The sequence below is a fragment of the Vigna angularis genome, chromosome 9 (assembly GCF_016808095.1).
Source record: "Vigna angularis cultivar LongXiaoDou No.4 chromosome 9, ASM1680809v1, whole genome shotgun sequence".
NCBI lineage: Eukaryota > Viridiplantae > Streptophyta > Magnoliopsida > Fabales > Fabaceae > Vigna > Vigna angularis.
Genome location: NC_068978.1, coordinates 23,086,012 through 23,111,627, shown reverse-complemented (window position 1 = coordinate 23,111,627; position 25,616 = coordinate 23,086,012). Strand labels below are relative to the sequence as shown.

Below are 25,616 nucleotides of genomic sequence, written 5' to 3'. Positions count from 1 at the left end.
CGCTCGTCCACAGGCGTTGTCGAGCGTTCGAGTCTAAAGGTTGAGGACGCACGGTCGATTACTTGAACGCTCGTCCACTCGGATTGTCGAGCGTTGGAGTCCAAAGGGCGAGGACGAACGACTGGCTGCTTGAACGCTCGTCCACATTAAGTGTCGAGCGTTCGAATCCAAAGACGAGGACGAACGGCTGCTGTTTGAACGCTCGTCCACATTGAGTGTCGAGCGTTCGTTTCCGAAGGGTGAGGACGAACGACTGATTGCTTGAACGCTCGTCCACATTAAGTGTCGAGCGTTCGAATCCAAAGACGAGGACGAACGGCTGCTGTTTGAACGCTCGTCCACATTGAGTGTCGAGCGTTCGTTTACAGAAGGCGAGGTCGAGCGTCTACTGTTTGAACGCTCGTACACATACTGGTTGTCGAGCGGTTGAGTAGCACGTGAGGTCGAGCGCTAGGGATCGAAAGGAGGCCGAACGCGAGGACGGTTCGAACGTTCGACACATAGGTTGTTGAACGCTCGTACAGATGTCGAACGGTCAATCTGGGGTTTGAAGTTTGGGGAATAGAAATTGGGTTGGATGACGTGGAGGCAGAACTGAACGAGGCGTGGATGGCGCGAGTGTTGCGGAAGACGTGGAGAATGGGTCTGACAATACGGCGTACTTGGAGGCGCCGAAAAGGCTTGTCTCTGAGTTTGGGAATTTAGGGTTTTCGGTTTGCGGACTGTGCGATCGTGGAGATGAAGCAATCCTGATAAAGAGGAGAAAACTGGTTGCAATCCTGAAACCAATGAAGAGCTACGTGCAATCAAGGTTGATCCAGCCGACGCATTTGATGTAGGAGCAATCCTGGCGAAGATGCGGCGGATATTAAACCCTTGACGGTTCTTTTGAGACTTATGGCGTTGCCATAACCGTTGTCGGTGTCGGCGAAGATGGGAATGGCGCTTTTCCGGGTGGATCTTACAACGGCGACGCTGATGGAAACCCTTGCTAGCGATGACGGGGACCCGTCGTAGGTGTCATGGTGTTGTGATTCTTCTCACCTGCGAAAGGGATGGTGCCATTAACGGCGAGGTGAATGTCAATCGGAGACTCTTCAACGGCAGCGGAGTCACGAGATTCCTAGAGTACGCGGTTGTGTTAGCGAGAGTGGCAGTCCCTTGGTGGTGTTTATGATGAAGGGGTGCGCGTATTCAACATAGCGATCGCTAGTTGATTGAAAATTGGAATTGACTTGACGATGCAGAAAGAGTGTGCCACCGAGAACTGTTTCCGCTTCCGCCGCCTTTTTCAGAAAAGATAGCTCTTAAATTGCAGAAATCGCGGCGTGAGCCATGTTGAGTTTCCAAGCTGCAGCTTTTCACACCTGATCTAAAAGGAATGTCTTCTAAACCTTTAAGCATGATAAAGTATAATAAAATGGAATAAAACAAATGTTAAGCGAGCTTTTCGTGCTGCCTGATCATATTATTATGGAATCGTGGGAGGGTGAGATTATATATTATATTATTATAATATAAAAGAAGTGCGTCAGTGTATAATACTTATCTTGTTGATGAACTTCCACATAGAGATCACCACTCATATGATGTATTTTTCACTTTACTGAAAATTCCTAGTGTTCATCCGAAGCAGTGATGTAAAGATTGAACGCTGGTCTTGGTTCCTTGCAGCTTCAGTGGGATGCCATTCGGCCCCACGGTGGGCGCCAAAATGTTTCGGTGTACATTTTCCTATGTGTCTCTGTTGCTCCTGGATGTCTGGAATGCTTGCATTTCTTCAATTGTTGTCCTTCATACTCGCCAAAGGAGGGGGAGGTACCTGCAAAGATACTCCGACGCTCAAGTCAGATATGAGTTATGGAGCTGAAGCTCAGAAGAGAGTAATTAGATACTGCTCTGAAGTATTATTCAGGATCTCTAGAGCATAAAGAGAACGTACCTAGACTTTTGTCCTGTCATTGTATTTATCAGCAAAATAAAAATAACCACCTTACCTACAAATGTGGCTAGTGACTTTGACAAATATCTTAACTGTCTAAAATATCTAAGATATTTATGTTATTACATAAATATCCTTACTACATAACACTAGGTAACATTCTGCTTGAGAATAAACCTGCATGTATTGCAGTTATCTATTCTGTCAATTATGAAGTGACCAATCTTTCACATGACATTGCAGAATGTTTATAATTCATAGAATATATATATATATATATATATATATATATATATATATATATATATATATATATATATATATATATATATATATATCACTACAAGAAAATAGCCAGTTATATACGGATAATTATATACGGATTAAATCGGTATGTAATAAACGTATTATATACGGATATTTTATACGGATATTGGGAAACCCGTTATATACGGATAAATCCGTATATAATTGAAGAAATCATTATATACGGAAAATCCGTATATAAGAGTTGTATGTAATTTTGGCTCTTTTGCGCGGGATGCTTTTCCCCTCTCACTCTCGAAAAAAATTCATTCTTTGAAAAAGAATTAAAAATTTCTGACTGAACTTTCATTCCCGAACCTCTCCCTTTTCCTCTTCGCGAACCTTCATTCTTGCACTTCTGCACTGAACTTCTTCACTGTCAGTCCCGCACCTCTTCTGTTCTCCCTCTCTGTCTTCGACTTCTTTCTTCCGCATCAGTGTTTGGTCGTGTGTTTTGCCATCGCGAGTTGTGTGGATTCAGATTTCATCTGTCGAACGCGGTGAGTAAGCCAAGGTTTGAGGTTAATTTCTATTTTCATTTTCTCTTTTTGTTGTTACATTGACCTATTTTTGGTCATTACTGTTTGGAGGTTTGATATGTCGACTTTGGAAACCCTAGGTTGGTTTCTTCGAACTGGAAGCTCGAGTTGTGGTTACTTCTTGCTCGTTGTAAGTTTGAATCGCTTAGATTTGAGGTTTATTTCAGTTTTCTTTTCTCTGGGTGTTGTTACATTGACCTATTTTTTGTCGTTGTTGTTTGGAGGTTTGAAATTGCAATTTTGGAAAGCCTAGGTTGGTTTCTTGGAAGTGGAAGAGATAAGCTCGTGCTGCAATTGCCTTCTGCACTTGGTAAGTCTGAATTTCTTAGATTGGGATTTGTTTTTATTGGCTGTTATTGAAATCTGATAAAAGGTCATATATACTATTTTAGTATTTGTTGAATCAACACTTCCTGTGCTAATTAGTTGTTTTAGACCATTATTAGTGTAGTGTCTTAAATTGATAGATTTCACTCACTTAGTTTAGTAGTAGTTTAAATTGTTTGGCTTTTCATTCTAAATTTGATTTGAATTTCACCAAAAGAAATACTTCTTAGTTGTGTTAGATGAACATTAAAAACTGTTTTAGACAACTTAGTGGATTTTTAGATTACCCTTAGATAGATTTTGTTGTAGTTAGTGTGCATGTTAGTTGAACTGACTTTGTGGATGCCCACACTGGCCACCTGGTAGCAGGGTTTAGGTCTGCAACTCCTTTCTCTGCCTCATCAAAAAACATCCTTGTCCTCTTTATCTGTCCATTCATGAATTTACTAGGTTTATCTATAACTTTACCCAGGAAAATGTCATCATCTAAAAGCCTAGCTTTTGCCAATTCATCTTGTCCCTCCTCCTAGTTTACTTCCCCTTTGTTGACAATGACATATTACCTTATCTGCTACTCTTCTTTCTCTTAATTACGAATAATCTTCTGCAGATCAAGCTTTGTTTGTCAAATCTGCTTCTACTTCTTTTACTGCATTATTTGTTTAGGTGGATGATATTTTTTTAATTAGCAATGATATGGCAGAAATTAATCATCTTAAGTATTTGTTTGAAATGATTGATCTTTTTATTTATGATTACATCTAGAAGTATTTGTTTTCTACTAGTTTGGATACAAACATAAACTTCTTTCTTACTGTTAGGATGTGTGCACCTGTGGAAGAGATTTATTGACATATTTTCTGGAATTCATGTTTATCCAGCCTCTTCAAACCAAGTTTTAAGTACTAAACTTAGCTGAAGATCTTGGCAGGAGATTGTTAGCTGTATTCGATACTCCTAGAGGTATTACTCAATCTTGTATGTCAATGATGGTTGTGTTTTAGTAACTTATCTCTCATAATCATCTTTCTGAATACAGAAAAGGACTGTATTGCATGTTTTTATAATTTAAGATATATTATCTTGTATGATCTTGTAATATTATGTTTATTTTTCAGTAATAAATTTATGTGTTGTTCTGGTGTTTATAAAATATGGCAGCTCTTGTTTCTTGATTGCCCCAGACCTTACATTATAACCTTGATTCTTTTCCCAATTATATTTACAACCCTTTAGAAATTACACATTTAAAGAGGACCTATCAAATATCCTATACATACACTGTATAAGAAATCAAAGAATGATCTTGTGTTGTATTTTATTGTGTATTGAATAAGGCTATTATAAGTCCTTAGACCAGGGAAAGCCTATAAGAGGGTGGTATAAACCTTAAAGCATTTCAAAATATGAGCTTAATCAGATAAAGGGAGCTATATGTGGATGCATATAAAATTGAATACATATATTGACTGATTAGTTCCAATCATAGGAGAAGAATTTGTCACCATTAGATAATTACCAATTATAGAAAGATTAAACCAGCACTATAGATGTCGAATTTGTCTGGTGAATTGAAGTGTTTAAAACATGAAACCATATTAGGAACCAAAAATCCAACATCATTACATGATAAAGGGAGCTATATGTGGTAATAGTTGACAAGAAATATTTAACTTGCCATAAGACTGGGAAAGTGCAGTTGCAACTGGAATTGAGGGTAGTGAAAGAGTTTGTGTGGTCATGATGTATTGGTCTGGTGCAGCATATCTGTATTGGAAGAATTGAACACATCCTATGGTGTTAGAATTTTAATTTTTACTTGATGGGATGTGTACCTCCTTGTATTGTCTCTTAATTTTCTGGAGATAGATGTGGTCTCCCACATATCAGATTCTTTTAGTGGTTTCAGCCACTTCTTCTTCAAGTTCATTGACTTGTGCCTTCTTAGCACACTTATCTCTAGCTTCCTTCCCTCTTGGAAGGCCGTATGAGCTACAACCTCTGCCTACACACTCCAAAACCACACCAAACAATTCATCAAACACCTTCCGTTAGCCTCCAACTACATCTGCGTTTTCCAATTCTGCTGCCACCTCTGGTCTGAGAAGCTGCTCATTCTTGAAGAGTAAATGCCACCTCTGGTCTGAGAAGCTGCCACCTCTGTTTAGCTGTATTTCTTTTTCTTTTTCGGTTTTGTTGTGCCTTAAGCAGTTGCTAGCTCTCTGATTGATCATATAAAGCAACGACATCATGTCCAGCTTTGATCAGTTTAGCCAATTAGCATAGCACATTTTGGTTCCAGTAGCAAACTGTCCATAAACTGTACTTTCTGGATTGAGTTGTATAATCTGCTTTGGTCCAGTTTTCTGGTGTTTCAAGCTTTGACCAAATCTGCTTTATGAGTCTAAATGTGTTTAAACTGATTGCAAACTCATATTAATCTCAGAAAAGCAAAATGAATGGTTTAATTCCTCACACTATGATTTCAAAAATCTGCATCAATATTCTTCACTGGTTTCAAGTTGGCTCACTGTTGTTGGTCAGATTTTGTGGTTTTGAATCTTGGTACAAGTGTGTTTACTATTGTTAAACATGTTTCAAGTAGTAGCAACTCTTGTTAATCACTAAAATGCAAAATGCATACCTGAGTTGCCTACTTTCAGTAGCTTGTGTTGTCTTTGTTTCACAATTCTCCAATTCAATTTCTGGTCTACTTTGGTGAATATTGTTTCTACTCAGTTTTGTTGTGTATAAAGCTTGAGACAAGTTTCTTTTATGATTTTAAGCATGTTTGAAGTGATAGCAACTCCAATCAATCACAGAATTGAAAAATGAATGGTTGAGTTGATTAAATTCTGGATTTCAAAACTGTCACAGTTTTAAGTCAAGTGTTTGCACCGTGCTTGCTGTCTTTGTGTGGTTTTAGGTCACTTTAAATCTTGTAGCTGATATCCTACAGTTAGATGTAGTGTTTAGGCATTCTTTGAGTCTTTATTTGAACCAGCCAGCTTTGAATCTACTGTTTTATTAAATCTGCAAAAGTTTTCAATGCATTTTTCGGCATTTTAAGCAACTGCTGCTGTCATATGAAGCCACTGGCTGTGTCTATGTATTCTAACCAATTGAGCAAGTGTATGTTGTCATTTGAAAGTTGTGTGCAATGTTCAAATGGTCCTTGAGAAGCCTATATGCACAATCAGTTTCTCCTGCAAACCCCTTCCAACATATATTAAAATATTCCAAGGTTGATTTATCATTCACGTAACTCATGCAGAAAATTAATTTGGACTTTCTTATTCAATGTAAACCGTGGCCTCCCAACTACTCATTCTTCAACCGAAAATAATAAAACTTGAAGCATTACATTCTCTTAATGGATGCTTCAACCGTGCCTTCTCCTTTCCATTCATCCATGGCTTCTCTTTTCTTCCAATGGTTGGACACTCTCTTAATGGATGCTTCACCTTGTTCTTGCTACAACCATCATTCCATTTCCTTGGATATTAGCTACTGTCATTCTTCAAAAAATAATCTTGAGCTTCCAATAAGTAGTGGCTGGAACACAACACCGTTCTCCTAAGCCATCCCCATTGAATTAGCGCCTCCTTTCTTGGTAAAGAATAAAATGACAGCAGCGTAATGGATGCCCATTTTTAAAACGAAAATCTGAATGAAAGGTGCTTCCAAGTTCTCCCTCTGTCCGTGTGCTCTTCAAAATGAATAATATATATGTGTAAAACGTGAGTGGCAGCTCCTGTACGTCCCCCTCTAAAAAGCCAAAACTGAATTAAATTTTCTCCAAACTGGAAACCACGTTCCAGCCAAGGTTGTGCCAACTTAGATGTTTCGAAAATGAAGTTTTCCATGGTCACTAGGCCGTCAGGTTTTGATAGAATGAAAAAGATTACTTTTGATAGTGGATGGTCCCCATGCAGTGACAAATTCTTAGAAGTTATAGCTCCACCTTTTGTCTTTTATTTCACCATGTAAAACACTTTTCCAAACACTTTTATTTCATTTGGAGCTTCTCTTACGTGAACAACATGGTGGTCCCTTTCTTCCACTTCCCTTAAATTTGCCAAATTGAATTTTTGATTGCACAGAAAACCGTGACCACCATTTGGAATGTGGTCCCCTCAATTGGTTCAAATGCTTTTTACAAAATTCTGAAAGAAAGAAAGGAGTTGCATGAAACCCTTTCCATGAGCTTTAGTGGTAGTCCCTTGTGTTTCTTTTCTTTAGTGTATCTTTAGCCAAATAAGACCGAGAATTCCTCTCAGAAGATGTCATCCTTCTTTCTTCAATTGCTAAAGTGTTAAAGCCATAAGGTCCCTCCAAGCTACTCGTACCGGGACATGTTAGACACCAAAACAATGCTTCCATTATTCTTTGCAGAATGCGTGACATGGCAAGGGGAATAACTTCCCAACGTGTTGCATTCTTATCTTTTGCTTCGATGTGTAGTATTGGCAAACAAGAACATCATCATCATGTTCTTTTCTTACTTTTCCTTTCCTTCCATTCAATTGTAAAAATATATTGACCCAACAATTTTGTTTTTTGTTCAAGAATATGGCATCAGATGGTTGTGACCCTCCTATTCCACCTTTAGCAAAATCAGATAAGGAGAAGGGCAAGAAGAAATCTTATATGGTGAAGTTGTTAAATCGTTTCAATAATGTAAATGCTTCAAGTAGTCAACCATCTACACCTACCTCTACCTCCACTGCTAGATTTGTTCCACCACCATTACAAGTTCCTGGTTTGACACCTACTGCACCATCAATTCCACCTTCGTTGGAAGTTCCTGCCTTCACACCTAGTCCACAACAATTTGCTGCTGATCAATGGAGATCACCCTCCCCCCATGTTGGTTCTAACCCAACAACTCCCACAAATATGCCATCACCACCTCCTATAGGGGATAACCCTCCACATTCAAGTTCAGCAGCCAATGACTTTGAAGATGTTTCCAACAATCGTCCAATCATTACACCTATTGGAGGAGGGTAAGAAAACATCAATTTAATGTTCCAAGCATATAGTGTATTATTCTAATATTTGACTTTTATTTTGGTATAGGTTTTATCCAACAAAAACAGCATCCAAAGCAATCACAGCCACCATCAAGCAACAGTTTGATGAGCCATGGGTGACATGGGGAAATATACCTCAGACACAAAGAGATGTTTTCTTTGAGCGTTTTAGGGTACACTTGTGTTTATTTACATTATGTTATCCAATATTAGAGTACACTTGTCCTCAATTATCTTATCCAATATTAATCTTTGTTGTCAACAGAGGAAGGTTTCATGGAGGTCTAACCATGAAGAAAAGGTGAAAAAAAATTTCCACACCAAAGCATCTCATAGATTATCTGAGATGTTTAAAAAGGCTCGAACAGAAGGAAAAAAACCTAATTGGATGGGGGATATTGTTTGGAATGGTCTTTTGGAGAAGTGGAACATGCCACTTTATAGACAACAATGTGAAACGGCCAAAAAGAATAGGACATCTGATAAGGGTGGTTGTTTGCACACTGGGGGATCCATTAGCGTGCATGAGCATGCAATTCGTCTGGTACATATAAATTTATTTTTACATTTCTAGTCATAAACTTTACAAATATTTCATGTTAAAAACTTACATCTTCTTTGCTTTCAGTCACAGGAGCTTGGTCGGTCAGTACATGTTGATGAAATATTTCAGCAAACACATATTCGAGCATCAACAGGACAATTTGTAGATGAAAGGTCTAGGCGGACACATGTTAGTTTCTACTAACTCCATTATATTCTTTATTAGGTTGTAATTCTTAGGTCTATCTATTTAACGATAATCATGTATTCATTTAACAGGAAGAGTTTGAAGCAAAATTTTCTCAAATAAGATCTGAGACAGCATCTGTTGGTGCTTCAGCATGTTCTCCCCTAGACCCTGCAGATGAGGAAAGATTGAGGAACCAATGTTGGTTGGACGTTGTTGGTGGAAGGTACAAGGGACGCGTATACGGCATCGGAAATGTCAGTGCTCAAGATGACTGTGTTGATAGTTACATACAACAGACACAGGCATCTTCTTCTCAGCAACCGATGGCAGACGACATTTCTAACCTCCACACACGACTATCAACCCATGATGACCAACTTCGACAGATGAACTCTCAATTGCAAGGCTTTATTGGCGTCATAATGCAGTACCTTCCGCCTCCTGCAGTCGCAATTGCACAACAATATTTTCAATCCCAAAATCAGCCACAACCTAATGTTCAACCACAGCAACCACAACAAGCACAGCAACCACAGCAAGCACAGCAACCAACAGATCAACCACAAGATGATAATGTTTATGGAGATTATTAGTTATGTTCTTAGAAGTAGGGCATCTATGACTCAAACTTATTCCCTCAAGAACTTATTTCATCTTATTTGAACTTATTATAATTCACAATTATGTAAACATTCTTATTAGGATTATTAATGTGAAACGCTTGTTTGTCGGCTTTTTAAGACTTAATTTATTTATCAAATTTGTGAATGGATATAATGTGCAGGTCTTGTGAATTGTCTGTGTGGTATGGGCAGGTCTTGTAAATTGTTTGTTTAGATGAGCAGGTATGCTATTCAAATTGATCTGTTTAACCGTATATACGTTATATACGGAATATCCGTATATAAATTATATACGGATTATCCGTATATAAGTTATATACGGATAATCCGTATATAAGTTATATACGGATTATCCGTATATCAGTTATATACGGATTATCCGTATATAACTTATATACGGAATATCCGTATATAACTTATATACGGAATATCCGTATATAACTTATATACGGATTATCCGTATGTAATGTTATCTACGCCCTTTTTATATACGGATTTTTGACCGTATATAATCCGTATATAACAGCACTTTTTATACGGATTTTTGATGTTATATACGGATTTTGGCCGTATATAAATGCGATTTTTCTTGTAGTGTATATATATATATATATATATATATATATATATATATATATATATATATATATATATATATATATATATATATATATATATATATATACACTGTACTGAACGCTGGTTTATTAGTTTTGGTATAGAAGTGGATGATGTATGGTCGTTATACATATTATACTATTATCAAAATTATGTTCAGCTTAGGTCTATTGTGATACCATGACTTTGGAGCTAATGATGTTAGTTGTGTATGGATGTTCGATGATTTGATGTTGAATAATTTAGTATGAAGTACGATAGTGTTTTAGAATTGTTTTAGGGAATTGAATGTTGTTTTAAATCTCCCTAATGTGTATTATTTGTGCTATATGAACGAGTTAATGTTAGTAAGGCTTGGTGACACGTTGAACACTTCTTTTGTACTTGATTGGAATGGGTTATAAACTTTTATAAACTTGATTGATGTGGTTTAAGTCCTATAACAACAATTGAATTGTGTGAATGATTCTAGGACTTTTGGATGGGTGTTTACATACTATGAAAGAGGGACAATTCTAATTGAGGTAAGTTATCTTCATTGTCATAATTAATTTGTAATTAAAATTTAATTGACTAATTTTGTTATTTTTCTTTTTTGCAGTATTTTTCTAGTTGTAAATGTCAATAATATCGTGACAATCAAATCATTAAAGTTAGAGAAGATTGATGTTTACATGTAACTAGTACATGCTTATAGGTTATGTTATGATGATGTCATGCTTATATGTATTGATAGAATATATATGTTATGGTTGTATATATTCTTATAAAGCAATGTATGTCATGACACGTACCGGATCACTTAACGATTGTATTTTGAAATATTATTGTATTAATAGTTTTTATTCATATTAATGAACATTTTTTTTGAGACATTTGTCTGTCATATTTTTCTTAATATTTTATATTTTTTTGTATATAATAGAACCTAAAGATAACATAGGTTCATACATAATAAAACCAATATTTAATATTTTCTTTTTTTATTTTTTTAAAAATATTTTACTAAAAAATTATAATTATTATTTTTTAAAAAATTTAGACCAATAGATAGCGTTTTTTTAAATAAGCGCTATTGGCAGACATCAATACATAGTGCTTGTTTAAAAAAGCGTTATCTATTGTCAGATATCAATAGATTGCGCTTTTTCTAGAAGCGCTATCTATTCATAGATAGCGCAATCATAGATAGCGCTTAAAAAACACTATTTATGATAAAAAAAGTGCTATCTATGCACTTTTTTGTAGTAGTGAAAATAAAATATGAAACATGAAATAATAACTTGAAAATAAACTCATTTAGAAAGCTTAGGAAAATTTTGTTTTTGGAAAATTAACTACATCTAGTACAGTCATCTAAAAATTATGGGTTGGTATTCATTTGAAAGCTCTTTGAGTCTAGATTCCAACAAAACAAGAATCAACTAATTTGGAGTTCGTTGGAGAAAGTTAAAAAATTACAAATTAGTAGTCACTGAGAAGATTTTTTTAGTCTAGTTTCTAATAAAAAAGAATCGCATCATTTGGAGCTCGGTGGAAAAAGTTATCATTAAAATAGCCAACAAAGGTCTTAGCTAACTTGGTCATGACACCAACATTGGGTCTTTCCTCCACCATGGATTGCCCAAACCTCGTTTTGAGGCTCTACTCCAACTTAAACACTAAAAAGAACTCTCATCCATTCAAGAAATATGAAAAAATTACGTGAGATGTCTTTGGCTACTTATGTGCCTACACTGTAGCATAAGATTTTGTACAAAACCAACATTTTTTGTGTGTAATCATTTATAGCATCCTAGTAATCGATTACAAGAGACAAAATAGGCAGCGCATGTCAGAAATGCAATAAAAACTGGTCATGTCAATATTGATGGATGATACTTAATCACATTGGCCACTTTGTTTATTCACATTCCAAACAAAAGCACATTTGATAATGAAAATAGCGAAGAGAATAACACTTCAATTAACATTAACAATAATTAAGGGAAGTAAAAATGCATCTTTTTTATCATTAAAAAATTTGGTTATAATACACTTACTTGTTGATCTATGTACAATGTTGTATTACTTTCTATAACAACTAAATACATAAATCACTCATGTTTCGCCTTATTTCAAGTGTATGGAGTTCTAAGCTCTTTGCCCTTGTAGACAATTAATTCTTCAACCACCCTGTCAGCCCCTAAACGTCCGATATGGTGGGGGGGAGAGGGGGGGGGGGGGGGGGGGGGGGGGGGGGGGGGGGGCGGACGTCTATAATATTATAGACGTCCGGCCCCCTTCACAACAGACGTTTAAGGGGCTGACAGGGAAGTTGAAGCGTTCATTTGTTCAGCCTCTTAGACGTCCGTTGTGGGGGGGTCGGACGTCTATAATATTATAGACGTCCGGCCCCCTTCCCAACGGACGTCTAAAACCCCGGCGAATATCAAATTTAAATCCCCCAAAGACGTCATATTAGTGATGGCCCCGACGTCTATAATATTATAAACGTCGGGTCCCCATAATACCGGACGTCTAATAGTATTAATACTAAAACGCGAACTCTCTCTGTGACATTGCTTTTCCAGGTGCGTTTTCTCTCTTTTAGACCGTTTAAATTTAATTTCAATCCGATTACATTGCTCTGTGATGAAATATCTTTGTTCGTTGCACAGGAAGATGAAAAATGACTTGAGAACCATGCTTCAAGGGTAAGTGTTTCTCCAAAAATGACTTTGAATTTGATGTTCACCTTCAACTTTTATGATAAATATAGTCATATTAATTATACTTTGTGTTTTCAATCTGTACAGAGTTATTGGTAAATCTCGTGGTCAACTGGTTCAAATTTTGTATCCAAAGGTTGTAAGTCATTTATAGTTCTAATTCATTTTCTATGTTATTGAATGATCTAAATTCTTAACTATTTAGTTTGTCATTTTAGTGTAACCAGCAGGTAGATTCATGAGAATGTGGCTTCTATGTGATGTGTTGGATTAAGACCATCATTCGAGCTGTCATTACAGATGACTGGAATGAGGTAATGATGTATACCTTGAATACATTACAAATCAAATTCATCTTCAAACATATATGAAACCATAATGAATCTTTCTTGAATTTTGCAGCGCTTCAAGAGTACATCTCCTATACCAGAGGACACAATTAGGCAGATAAGGTAGGAGTGGACTGCTTATCTTCTACAAAGATGGAGTTAGGAATAATTTTATTTCTTGTTGGACATTGCTTAGTTTTAGTTTAAGTTTAATCTTGATAGTTTAGGTAGTGGATTATTTTGTACATTAAGTACAACTTTCTTTATATGAAACGCATATATACATTATACTATATTGTTCTGGGACAATTTTTTGCTTTTCAAGTGTGTTTTATTGCAAAAATAAATTAATTTTAAAAAAAAACACGCACAGTAGACGTCTGTTAGTGCATTGTCGGACGTCTGTAGACGTCAGCCAGTGCACAAACCGACGTCCAATGCCACCCTAGCACAAAACCATTCAGGCATATGGTCGTCGGGGGATACACCTTGGACGTCTGTGTAGACGTCGGGGGGAGGAGGCGCCGGACGTCTGTGGAGACGTCGGGGGGAAGAGGAGTCGGACGTCTACAAAGGAGTTGAGCTTACACATCGGACGTCTATATACACGTCCGATGTCGAACCCCCGACGTCTGAGTAACGTCACCCACAAAGACGTCGGGGGTAGGTCGGACGTCAAAAGGCCAAAAGAACGGACGTCTAAAGCCCTTTCTGCACTAGTGACTAGAGGTGCTTGATGCATTATCTTCCCAAGCAATCTAAGCACTCTTCTTCTTAAGAAACTTCTTTTCTTCACCCTTTTTGATGTTTGGAAAATCCACATTAACATGCCACTTTTCTTCGCAACCATAACACCTGTAATTTGAAGAAGATCCTTGTTTCTTCTTTCGATCATTTTTAAATTGTTCCTTGCCTTTAAATTTCATAAATTTGTTGAATTTTTTAATTATGTGACTCATATTTTCATCGTCTAAGTCTCCATCTTCAGATTCCTTACCCTTCTTTAAACTCTTACCTTTTGAAATTTTAGTTTTGAAGGCCAATGTTTTATTCTTTCCTTGATCTTCCTCAACACTTAGTCTATTTAACTCGAGTTCATGCTCTCTCAATTTTCCAAAAAGTACAGCCATAGACATGGACGTCAAGTCTTGAGACTCAGTTGTCGCATTAATCTTTGGCTGCCACGTCCTGTTTAAAGATTTCAGAATTTTAACATTTAATTTGTCAATGTCAAATTTTTTACCTAAACCAAAAATATGGTTGACGATGTGTGTGAAGCTTTTTTGCACATCAACGATGGTTTCACCTTGTTGCATCCTAAATATCTCATACTCCTGTATCATGGTGTTCTTCTTAGCATGCTTCACATAGTTAGTTCCTTCATGTGTAACTCAAAGAACCTTCCACATCTCTTGAGCTATCTTGCACACTAAAATCCTATAAAATTCATCTAATACCAAAGCAGATGATATTATATTGTGATCTTTTATATCAAATTGAGTTCGTCTATTTTCTTCAACAACCATTGCAAATATGGTTTTTCTTCCTCTATACCATCTACGTTTACAATAGGAATAATAGGACCATTCACAACCGCTTCCCAGATACCCCTGCCAATAGACACCAAAAATATTTGCATTCTGACTTTCCAGAAAGCATAGTTATCACCAGTAAAAAGTGGAGGTCTGTCAATGGAGGCACCCTCGACATAAACTTGGTTTTGTCCGACCATTTTCAAAAAAATTTGAAAAACTATCAAAGCAAGTTCTGATACCAATTGTGGGGACTGATATCTCATAGTGGAATGTTTTAAAGGAGCGTGAAATGAACACAAACCAAGAAGGGAGGGCTGAATTGAATCTAGTTAAAATTTGATTCTCTTTAATAGGTTTTTGCTTTTATAAGTTTCTTTGACAAATATGAAAACTTATGTTGAATAAAAGCATATAAATAAAGTAGAGAAGGATGGAAAAAAATTACACAAGTAATTTTTATACTGGTTTGGATCAAAAGACCATACGTCCAGTTGTTAATCTCTCCAAAAGAGGGCTTAACCTTTTCACTAAAATAAGAAACAAATTACAATAGATAAATAAGGATTGAGCTTAGAAAACACCTTTCTTAACATATAAGAGATGAAAGGGACCTCCTTTTGATGCATAAAAGGATGAACAACTTGACTCTGATCTGTAGGTATACTCCACCACTTAGACACACTAGGAAAGAGCACTTCCTCCTACAAGCACCAAGAACACAAGCTCCTTTTTCACAGACAAAGAGTTTCCCTTAGGCACACATCTCTACTACTCTTAAAATTAAAAGTTACTCTCTAAGAATTGTGGAGAACTCTATTTATAAGCCAACGTTCGTGTAGGGTTAAAAACTGAAAAGGTAGCTCTCAACTGCAAGGAATAATTGATTATCAAAAGAGATAATCGATTATTTTAGGTTGTTATGGGTTTTGAAAAAAGTGATAATCGAATATCCTTAGTGATAATCGATTATTGTTGAACCTTGGACAATTATAACTTTCGGTAATAATCCATTATTGGCAATTTAAAGTGTTTTCTCGTTTTACACATGATAATCGATTATCCTTCATCGTAATTAATTATTGCTGCAACATAACTATACTAGCAAGCAATTTACAAGTCTTCTAATGATGTACAAGTGAAAGCAAAAGCCTAATACAAGGTTTTTTATAAAAATGCTTTAACAATGTAAGTAAATAATTCTTCAAGGCTTCAAGTGCATCATCATCAAAATCTCTTCATAGCATCAATGTTTCTCATTGGTAACAATATCGTCTAAAGGAGATATGCACAAAATTAAAGAATATACCTTTAAGTTTAAAGGACAACACTTCACTCCTGAGAAGAAATATAATACAAAACGTTGTTGCACACAATTAATCAGTGATATAAGAGGTGTGGAAGATTGCTAAGACAAGGTCAAATCGTCTAACATCTTCATACATTTTGAGGTCTAATGAAAAATAATAAAATAAATGAGTATTTGATTAAAATTTATTTTTGTGAAATTTATTTTGTTGAATGAGTGGTTTCTCATGAAAAAGCTTTGTGAAATCTTAATGTTTTAAGTAAATGGGTTGATATCTTAGTAGATGCAATATCAAATGACATTTCAGTAAACACTTCAATATGTCATATGAGAGTTTTTCTAAATGCGCTCGTGTTGTATCTTGCTAAACAATGCTAAATGAGCTCTCACTATACCTTGCAACATGATGCTTTTGGAAAACGCACTAAAAACTATAAACAACGCTCCAAAAACAAATGTGTTGAGTAACACTATTCTGAATGTGCTCTTGAACTAAATATAGATCATTAAAAGATGTGTTGTTAGTAAATGCCTTGTGTAGGCTAACGGTACTATATACCAAAAAAAAATTTCATCCAACGATGAAACCTTTATGAATTACTTGGTATCTTTTCATAAATGCCTAAACGATTAAATCTTGGTTGAACAATACAAAATTTGAAAAATACATAGTTGGTTTGAACACGCATTAAGGAGAGTTAAATAAATAGCGTCTCAAAACAACAAAAGTGATAAGAAAAAGGACATATTTGTCTGCATTCATATCTACTCTACTCTTTACAATTGCCTATGTAAAGTATCCACCTGTTTTATCATATACAAGTCATAAGTGGATGTTATAAACAAAGAAAACATTCACAGAATGTTCTCACCTTCAAAAGTCCAACAGAATAGTCCGTACAACCTACTTTTGATAAAGTACTGAAAAAACATGTCTACTCTAACAAGTAGTCTTCAACCTATGACTGATACCTGTGAAAAGGCTACGAAGATTTGAAGATCAAGGACATGCATCATCTATTGGATATTTTCTCATAAAGACTATAAATAGAAGGTCACTTGATGAGAAGAATGAGAGGATAGACACATAAGTAAAATAAAGTAAAAATCATCCTCGTGTAAGAACAAAATTTTTGAGTATACACTCCGAGCTATATTGAGTCAGAAGCTTACATTAATAAGAGGAGTGAAAAACCTACAAGGTTTACGAGATTAAGTTGTATTGTAAACACATCCTCTCTATGAGAGCTATTGTCTAGGACTTGTAAGCAATCTAATTAATTGCACGTTCTGAAGAGAATTCAAAAACTTATTGATTAACTCGGTTGAGTAAGATGATTATTAGGCAGTGTATTAGGTTGATATCGTGATATTCTAGTGGAAACCAAGAGTGGGTGAAACTCAACTAGGCAGCATATTAAGAAGATACTGGGATTGTCTAGGGATACCAAGAGTGCTGAAGAATACTACACAATCAGGAGTGGGTGATACTCAATTCTAGTCAATGTAACAAATGTTACCAAGATTGACTAGTGTAACCAGGAGTGGGTGAAACTCTAAAAGCCAACTTATCAGGAAGATACTTGGATTGCCTAGGGATACCATGAACAGTGAAGAATACTACACAATCAAGAGTGGATGATATTAAGTTCTAGTTAACGTAACAGGTTTTACCAAGATTGACTAGTGTAACCAAGAGTGGGTGAAACTCAACTAGGCAGTGTATCAGGAAGATACTAGGATTTTCTAAGGATATTAGGATTTTCTAGGGATTCCAAGAGTGGTGAAGAATACTACACAACCAATAGTTAGTGATACTTAGTTCTAGTCAACGTAACAGGTGTTACTAGGGTTGACTAAGAAAACTATGAGTGATGTTAATACTCAAATGTAACCTTACCAAAAATCTAGTGAAACCCTCTAAAAGGTTTTAAAGGAGAACTGGACGTAACTCAATTGAGTGAACCACTATAAAACAATTGTTTGGGTATTACCTTAGCTTTGCAAACTCCTTATCTATAAATGTTATAATCACTTATAAAAGTCAACCATTGTTAAACGATCCTGTTGTCAATTGCAAACGTCATTTTCTTTAAGAGCTATAGTGTTGAACGTTGCAGTAAATTTTCTAAGCGCTTGAAAAACATTTGAGCTCTAAACTTTTGATTTAAATAATGTTTTGTAAATCTTTCAACCACCACCAAAGTTGTTAAGTATCATTTGCGAAAAGTTTTCCAAGAACTATTGAACCCCCCATTCTAGTGTTTTCTCGCAATTTCAAGGTCATTAATGGTACCAATTATGAGAAGAAACTGCATCAACACACTCACTCTTTGAAGGAAAAAAGCCTCATAACAAACTTCACAATTAACTATAGCATATTACAAATAAGTGGGTAGCTACCTTATAAATTTTGCATAGCTTTTCCTTAATGTGAATCTTTGAAGGTTCTTACATCAACTAACTCTATCAAGTGCTAATCTACCATTCAGGTCATCAATGGTACCATTTATGAGCAAACACCATATTTTTCCTTAACACTAGAAATATGAAATACAGTTAAAATTAGAAGTTATCACTTCTGCAATATGTCTAGATTTTTCAAAACTTCACCTTTCACATAATTCAAAAAAATATGTTCTTACATTCAAATTAAAGATCATTGAATCAAGAATGAAAAACAAAAATAATAAACCAAATTGGATAATTATGGCAAAAATTATGCATCAATCAATCAGTAAAGGTCAAAGTTGTCCTTTAATGTCCAATTTGAATTTTCGAGAATAAACTGCATCTTTCACAAAACTAAAAAAAAATGTTCTTATATTGATATTGAAGATCATTCAATCAAAAAATGTAACGAAAAATAATTAGCTCAATTGGATAACTGTGGTGAAATGAACAATGCATGTGATGTTTCATTAGAGAAAAATGGTGAAATCAAATACAAAGTAACTTTGATAAGTCATGAATAGTGCTTAGCAACCACCTGAGTATTTTAACTCATTATCAGCTTTCAATAATTAGGAAAGTAGAAACCAAATTTTAAAAACATATGCAAAGAGTATAAAATAAAATGAGCAACAAATAAAAGGGGATTGTCTAAGGTTGTAGGGAGTGTGCTAAAAGAATGAAACTAAAATAATTAAAGAAACACATTGATTCTCTAATTCATTCACATATGAATCTTTAATTAGTTATCGTATAATTATCATTCATCCAATTTTAGAACACAATCAAATTAATCAAACAAAAGTGAATGAATTGATTAAATATCCAGTAGGGTTCAAGCGTATACGAATGATGTTGAGATTGTTGATAGGGGAGAAAAGGTTCAGCTTAACCTACAATCTCAGTGATATTTGTGTTTTTCATGATGACAACACATAATTAATAATACATGAGTATTTTATGTTACATGTTCTATATTTACATGTTATATGCTTTTGATCAATGTGTTAAATCTGTTTAAGCATATATGAGAGCATGATTGTGTTGTTCATTGCATATCACTGTGTTACATATGCGTTTTTATATGTGAATGCATGACATATGATGTTGAAAAGGAAAACCAAAAGCACTTATGTTGAACTTTAAATGTGTGGAAAAATAACAGTTTTAAGTCGATTTCATTATGAGATGAATCGATTAAAACTCGTGTATTTGCACAAACTATTTTCAAGTGTGTTGTGAGATATTTTCAAAGAGAAAGTTTTTCAAAACTATGCTTAACATTGTTACTTAGTCGATTGCATGTGTGATGTATTCGATTAAGTCTGTTATTATTTTGAAATTCTTCTAATGCTTGACATAACTGTCTAATGATCATATTTTTAATTGTGGTTACCAAGCATTAAATGATAATCGATTGCATTAATTGCGCATTCAATTAATTGTCGTGTTTGCTGCTAACTGTTATAACATAATTGTTATATTCGATTACTTTAGTATCTTAGTCGATTAAATTGCGTCTGAGATGTGTTATTCTATAAATTGACGCGAATTTGATTTCTATAAGAACTTTTGAAAAATCTAATAGTGTGATATCTTTTACAGAAAGCTGTGATCTTACAAGAAGAGAGAAAAAGCTCCAAGAAACAAGAGTGATCGTGGAGATCATTTACTTGTGATTTCTTGAAGACCAAGACTATTGTGTTTTTCAAAGGCTGATCAACTTGCACATTTGGGTGTCATTGAGCAATCAGATTTTGCAATCTTTTGAAGATTAGTTTGAGGTTCCCTATTTTGATTACAAAAAGAAAAGAGTATGACGTTCTTGACTTTGAGAGTGTCTCAAAGGGTTAGACGGCAGGAGAGGGGATTCTTGCTACTGGTCTTGTTGTGTACTGCCTATATTTTGATTAGAGGGTTAGAGAGGTGTTTTCTATTTTTGACGTGTGGTCGCTATAAAAGCCTTGTTGTAAAAACCTTGATCATTATAGTGCATCAGCTTCCTATGGTTGGAAGGACACTGGATGTCGAACTAGTATAAAAACACAGTGTTTGAATTTTCTCATCCCTACTCTCTTTATTAAAACGATTACGTTCTGCATTCATTCAATTAAATTTCCGCTGCATTGAAAATATTTTACCTTGCGATTCAAGAAAAGTATAAATGCATCATTTTTGTGAAAAAGATTTTAAAAGATTTTGTTTTTCCATTTCACCAATTCACACCCCCCCTTGGTGTGATAAATTGAGTCATTCTATTTTAACAAATGAGATGTTTATTCTTTTACCTCTTGAGTAAAGCAAACAACATATTGTTAAAATTAAACAAATTAACAAGAATTCCAATGAAAGAACAAAATTTATTTTTCAACCAGCGTTAAAAAAATATCCAATAGAAAAACTTAGAATTGAAAAAGAATAAACAGTTTAAGCATACTCTGCAATAAAAATAGACAAGTGAACCTGCTTTTCATAGAACCTCAAGATTCACTATGAACTCACAAGAAAATTAACCCAAAAAGTTTTAGCATTCCATGTGAAGTGTCGAGTGTTATGTCTTCTCTATTGGTGTGTTGGCCTATCTTTAAGTAGCCCTTTAAGTAAAATTTTTGTAGCTTTGAATCAACTAACAATTGATTTTGCATAATTTTCATTATCAAATGCATATCTTCTTTTTTTGGCATACAAATTATGTAGAAAATTCTAATATAATCTTCAAAGTATTTTTGCATCTTTTTGTGTTTAAGGAAACAAATCAAACAATATTGCAAATACGGTTACACATTATAATTGATCATCATTGCTTCTTCCCATAATTGGATATTGTGCACTTCATGAATAAAATTATTCAATTCAAATCACCAAATCAAATAAAAATTGTAGTTTGTTCGTAGGTTCACTAGACTGTGTCTATTAGGGATAAAAACTAATTTTAATCAATAATTCCATGTAAGGTTCAAATAATTCCAATTGGACAAATTCTAACTAAAATAATGGATTTAATCTGAAAACAATCCAAGAAAGCTAAAATTAAATGTTCTAAATGTGAGTAAAATTTGATCGTCATACTAAATTTCTTTATTGATTACTTTTGTTATGCAACTGATAATATCTTTTCATCACTATGATGTTGGGTTAAATTGTTTCCTCTCGTTTGTTCAAGGATTAAATTATTGTTATTGATGGAATAAAGCTCCAAGGAGATGACGGTGCGATGGGAACGTGATTACAGGCTCCTCAAAGCTTCCTCCGATGAATGACGAGTATGACGCATCAGAAATGACGAAGATGAAATGTGAAATGAGGCGCAGTTCTTACAATAAACCCTAGGTTCGATAGAGAGTGCACAATATGAATGCAGTTTGATCAATAGCAAAAGAGCAAAGTGATAAACGGTTGTTTAATATGAGATGAGTATGTTGTTGGGGTTAGATTTCACCAAGTTCCTTCTCATGTATGTAAGAATTCTTCTTTATGCATTAATGTTAATGTCACTCACTAAATGACCTAAACCGGATCCCTTAGTGAATAAGTCTGTCCTTAGTCACCAGTTCATGCAATTCCTAGTAATTAAATGTGAAGATCAAGAGCTTAAAGATGACCAAGACTCATACCCTCATCCTTGAGCAATATTACTCTTGGGAGAATTCAATAAGAACCTGAATTGTAAGGAACCTCCCAACACTCATGCAATTCATAAATCATGCGATGAATGAGTTAAACAAAGCATGTAATAAGAACAAATGAATTACTCTAACAATTAATGAAAAAGCATGTGTTATTAAGAATCAATTCAAATACATGAGAGTTCACAAGGTTACATCATCCCCCAACAACAAATAGAGTTTAGTTCACCATAGACATGATGAAACTAGATGAATAATGGAAAAGCATGAGATAACAAGTAGAGGATCGAAACTTTCGCATCCAAATCCGCCTTCAGAGAGTGGAAGAGTGTGTTGTTGTGCTGCTCCAACCAAAGATACCAAACCTAGGACGTCTAGGTCCTTTAAATAAAGCGAGAGCAGAACAAAAACAAAGCCCAATCCCGAGTCAGTGGGGCTCAAGCTTCGAGGACTCCTCCTTTCTGGTGCTTTTCCAGTCCTTTTTGAGCTCTATCTCCATGGCACTTCATCCATGTTTTCCATATTATCTCATTTTCTATCAAAACAAGGAAAATTAGTCATAAAATCATTAAATTCAACCTCAACACTCTTATTCACACAACTTAACAGAAAAACATGATTCCAAACAAGTTTATAAGCAGAAAAATGTGCATTTAGTATTAAAATTACATCACAGATAACGGTATTTTTAACCGTTATCAATCGGTAGACACAAAAACGAACGGTGAAAAACCCTAAAAATCAAGAATAAACCCTAGAAAAGGGGAGAAACTAAATATGAACCGATTAATCGGTTCAAACGCAAGATTGATCAGTGTAAAAGTGTTTAAATGGTGCAAACGGTGACAACGGAAGGAAAAGGAAAAATGGAGAAGAAAACCTAACTAAGAGTGATTTTTCGATATATAATCGAGAAACGGTGAGGAAAAATTAAAGAAGATGATGACTCTATGACGAAAACGAGACTTATGGTGGAAGAACTCTAGAGAGAGAGGAATGGAGTTGTGGCTGATGCGTGAAGGAAATGAGTAATACTCTCTGATGCGCGAGAGAAGAAACGCGAAAATGAGTATGTGGCGTAGAAGAACGTGTGGCAGAGTGTTGAGGCGTGGTTGAAGCCCTGACGAAGCAAAGCGTTGGCTGATGATTATTGATGTTGCGTGGAGGAGACAAGAAAATGATATGGAAGCACAATGGAGAATGGAAAATGAGAATGGAGGTGTGTGCTTGGAAGGTGGCTAAAGGAGCATCCTTAGAATTCTCTAGCCTGACTTTCAAGGGAGAATTATTTCTGATTGTCAAAAAATCAATTCTCATTAATCTCAAAAGTATCTTACAAAGATGAAGCTTGAGTATTTATAGTGTCCCATGCTTCATGCAAGCTAAAGACATACACAATAAAACGTAAAAAAATATAAATAGAGGACACCGAGGAAGGTTTATCAAGTAATATTCCATAAGTTATCTTGGAAGACATTCAAGAGTTGTTTGATGTTTGATTTTTTTTTCATTGATGTAAACCAAAAGTTGAACATGTCATCCTTTATTTTACTCAGGAGTTGATTTAGTTGTGTTTCATTTATTATATATAAATTGCATGAATTGAGTGCTTGTAATATACCTATAAAGGTGAATTTCGTTTTTCTAAGGTTAAATGGCTAAGAGTTGATGTAGGATTTGTTATGATCTGAATTAGTAAAAGTTATTATTTATTCTTTCTCATCATTTCTTAGTCTTTTACATATTAACCTTGTTGAATTGTTTTCTATGTTAAATCTTTGTGAAGCTTGATTCCATAATTAATTGCATTTAGTTTTCTAATAAACTAGTTTTCAAAACAATTTAAGAAAGGGCAAATTTTTCAAAAAAAAAAATTCACCCTCACTCTTGGTTTAGCTTAGTGATATAAGTTTGTCTTATATTTTGAATGAATGAAACATGTTTTTGTTTTTGTTTCTTAAGAAAGCTCCAAGAACATTCCAACTTCAAAGGAGCTCAAAAGAGATAATAGAATAATTCAATTAAGTGGAAAAAAGGAACACAATATAATAAACAACATAATTGTGGAAGCATGTAATGAACATAAGAACATATAAGTTGAAAAGGAAACAAAAAGATGAAAAAAATAGAAGGGGATAGGAAAGAAAGAAGATCACACCACTTGGAGGTACAAGGCTATCTAAGATAAGTGGTGGTTGCCACCACTTGAACCAATGTTCAAGATAACAATAAGAGTTAGAACATTATTAAAAGAGCAAATCTCACAATGATTGAAATATAAGTCTATTCACTCAAAATTTTGACCCTTTACAAGTAGTGTATAAACTCCCTTAAATAGGCATGAGTAGAGGCCTATTAAAAATTCCAAAAATTAACATTTTCGAAATTTGGGCAACCCAAAAAGCATATATGGTTAGCCTTTGTCCTCTAAAGATGAGAAAATTTTTCCAAATCTTCTAGAAGGCTAATCATTGGCTTTCTCTCTCACTACTAGGTGCAACCCAATCATCTTGGGTCCCATCAAGATCTTCAGAAAAGGCTCTTTTTTCTCTCTATGCGTGTGGGCTACCCAAGCTATGTGGGGACCACACCAAGGAGTCTTCTTAGCAAAGGTAAGGGTGTGGTGAGTGTATTTCCTTGGACTAGACTCTTCCTTGACTCTTTTTCATTCTTTTAGAAAGGTCATAACATCAAAAAGGGAGGTGCGAGCAAACCTACAAAAACAAAAACACATGAGAAAGATAAAATATAAGAAAACTTCCCTTCTAAACAAGTTTATTCTCCCTAAGGACTTCCTTTCATCTTTTTTAGGGGTTAAAGGCTCATCACTTAGTCTCATTATTTTCCAATTTTGACCTCAAAGTTGGTTTAGGAAAACTACTCAAAACAAAAATCTTAAAAATATTTTCCAAATGACTTTTCAAAATCAAATTTTTTTCGAGAATGTTGCAACAAACATAACCCCTCTATTTTGTGGTGAGAATAATCCTTTTTAAAAAGTAAGAATGCATATCTTCTATATGTAAACATTTCTAACTCTAAGACTCAAATAAGATATCACCATCAAACAAGAATATCACCCACTTCTAGATGCTTTCGGAGAAATGTACAAAGAAGTCAACAAACTTATTTGTTTAAAAAATAGGCTTAATATTTATTATAAATGGTTAGAAAATAGATTAAGACAATTAGAAGAGAAAAATAATAATCTTAAACTTTATTAGGAAAATTTTGAAATCATTTATAAAAATTCATCCTATAATTATAATTCAACCTTACCAGTTAAGTTTTTTTGGTTGTAAAGGTTGCAAGAACGTTGAAAGCAAAGCTAGCAAGGGGAAAATCTCACTTGAATGCCCTTCTTAATTCCAAAAAGTGTGCAATGGGTACAACCGAGGTTGTATACACTTTTTCGACAAATCAAATCTCATTCAAAAACTATTTTCCTTTTAGGAATCCATTCAATAACCCTTTTGTTTCCTTATTATAGTGTTTAAAGAAAGATCATATGTAAAATACTTGTTTTTAAAATGT

The 25,616-nt window shown here is 34.8% G+C and overlaps 1 protein-coding gene across 5 annotated transcripts; it reads left to right on the top strand.

Moving 5' to 3' along the window:
* Positions 1–2,302: 2,302 nt before the first annotated feature.
* On the top strand, positions 2,303–9,617 carry LOC128194009 (uncharacterized). Of its 5 annotated transcripts, none has more exons than XM_052868381.1 (9): positions 2,303–2,748; positions 2,868–2,917; positions 3,012–3,097; positions 3,996–4,077; positions 7,684–8,123; positions 8,197–8,323; positions 8,416–8,694; positions 8,779–8,883; positions 8,973–9,617. In XM_052868381.1, exons 5-9 carry the CDS (start codon positions 7,687–7,689, stop codon positions 9,474–9,476), a joined length of 1,452 nt encoding a protein of 483 aa, XP_052724341.1. In that variant the 5' UTR covers positions 2,303–2,748; positions 2,868–2,917; positions 3,012–3,097; positions 3,996–4,077; positions 7,684–7,686; the 3' UTR covers positions 9,477–9,617. The 5 variants fall into 5 exon arrangements, with proteins under 5 accessions (XP_052724341.1, XP_052724342.1, XP_052724343.1 ...); XM_052868382.1 differs by having other exon boundaries at positions 3,936–4,077; XM_052868383.1 differs by having other exon boundaries at positions 2,839–2,917.
* Positions 9,618–25,616: the final 15,999 nt, after the last annotated feature.

Excerpts from the sequence above, each read along its gene's own strand:
- LOC128194009 (XM_052868381.1), top strand. The coding sequence starts at position 7,687 with ATGGCATCAGATGGTTGTGACCCTCCTATTCCACCTTTAGCAAAATCA. Across the intron at positions 8,695-8,778 it reads ATGAGCATGCAATTCGTCTG|TCACAGGAGCTTGGTCGGTC; the intron begins GTACATATAAAT and ends CTTTGCTTTCAG. Across the intron at positions 8,884-8,972 it reads AAAGGTCTAGGCGGACACAT|GAAGAGTTTGAAGCAAAATT; the intron begins GTTAGTTTCTAC and ends TTCATTTAACAG.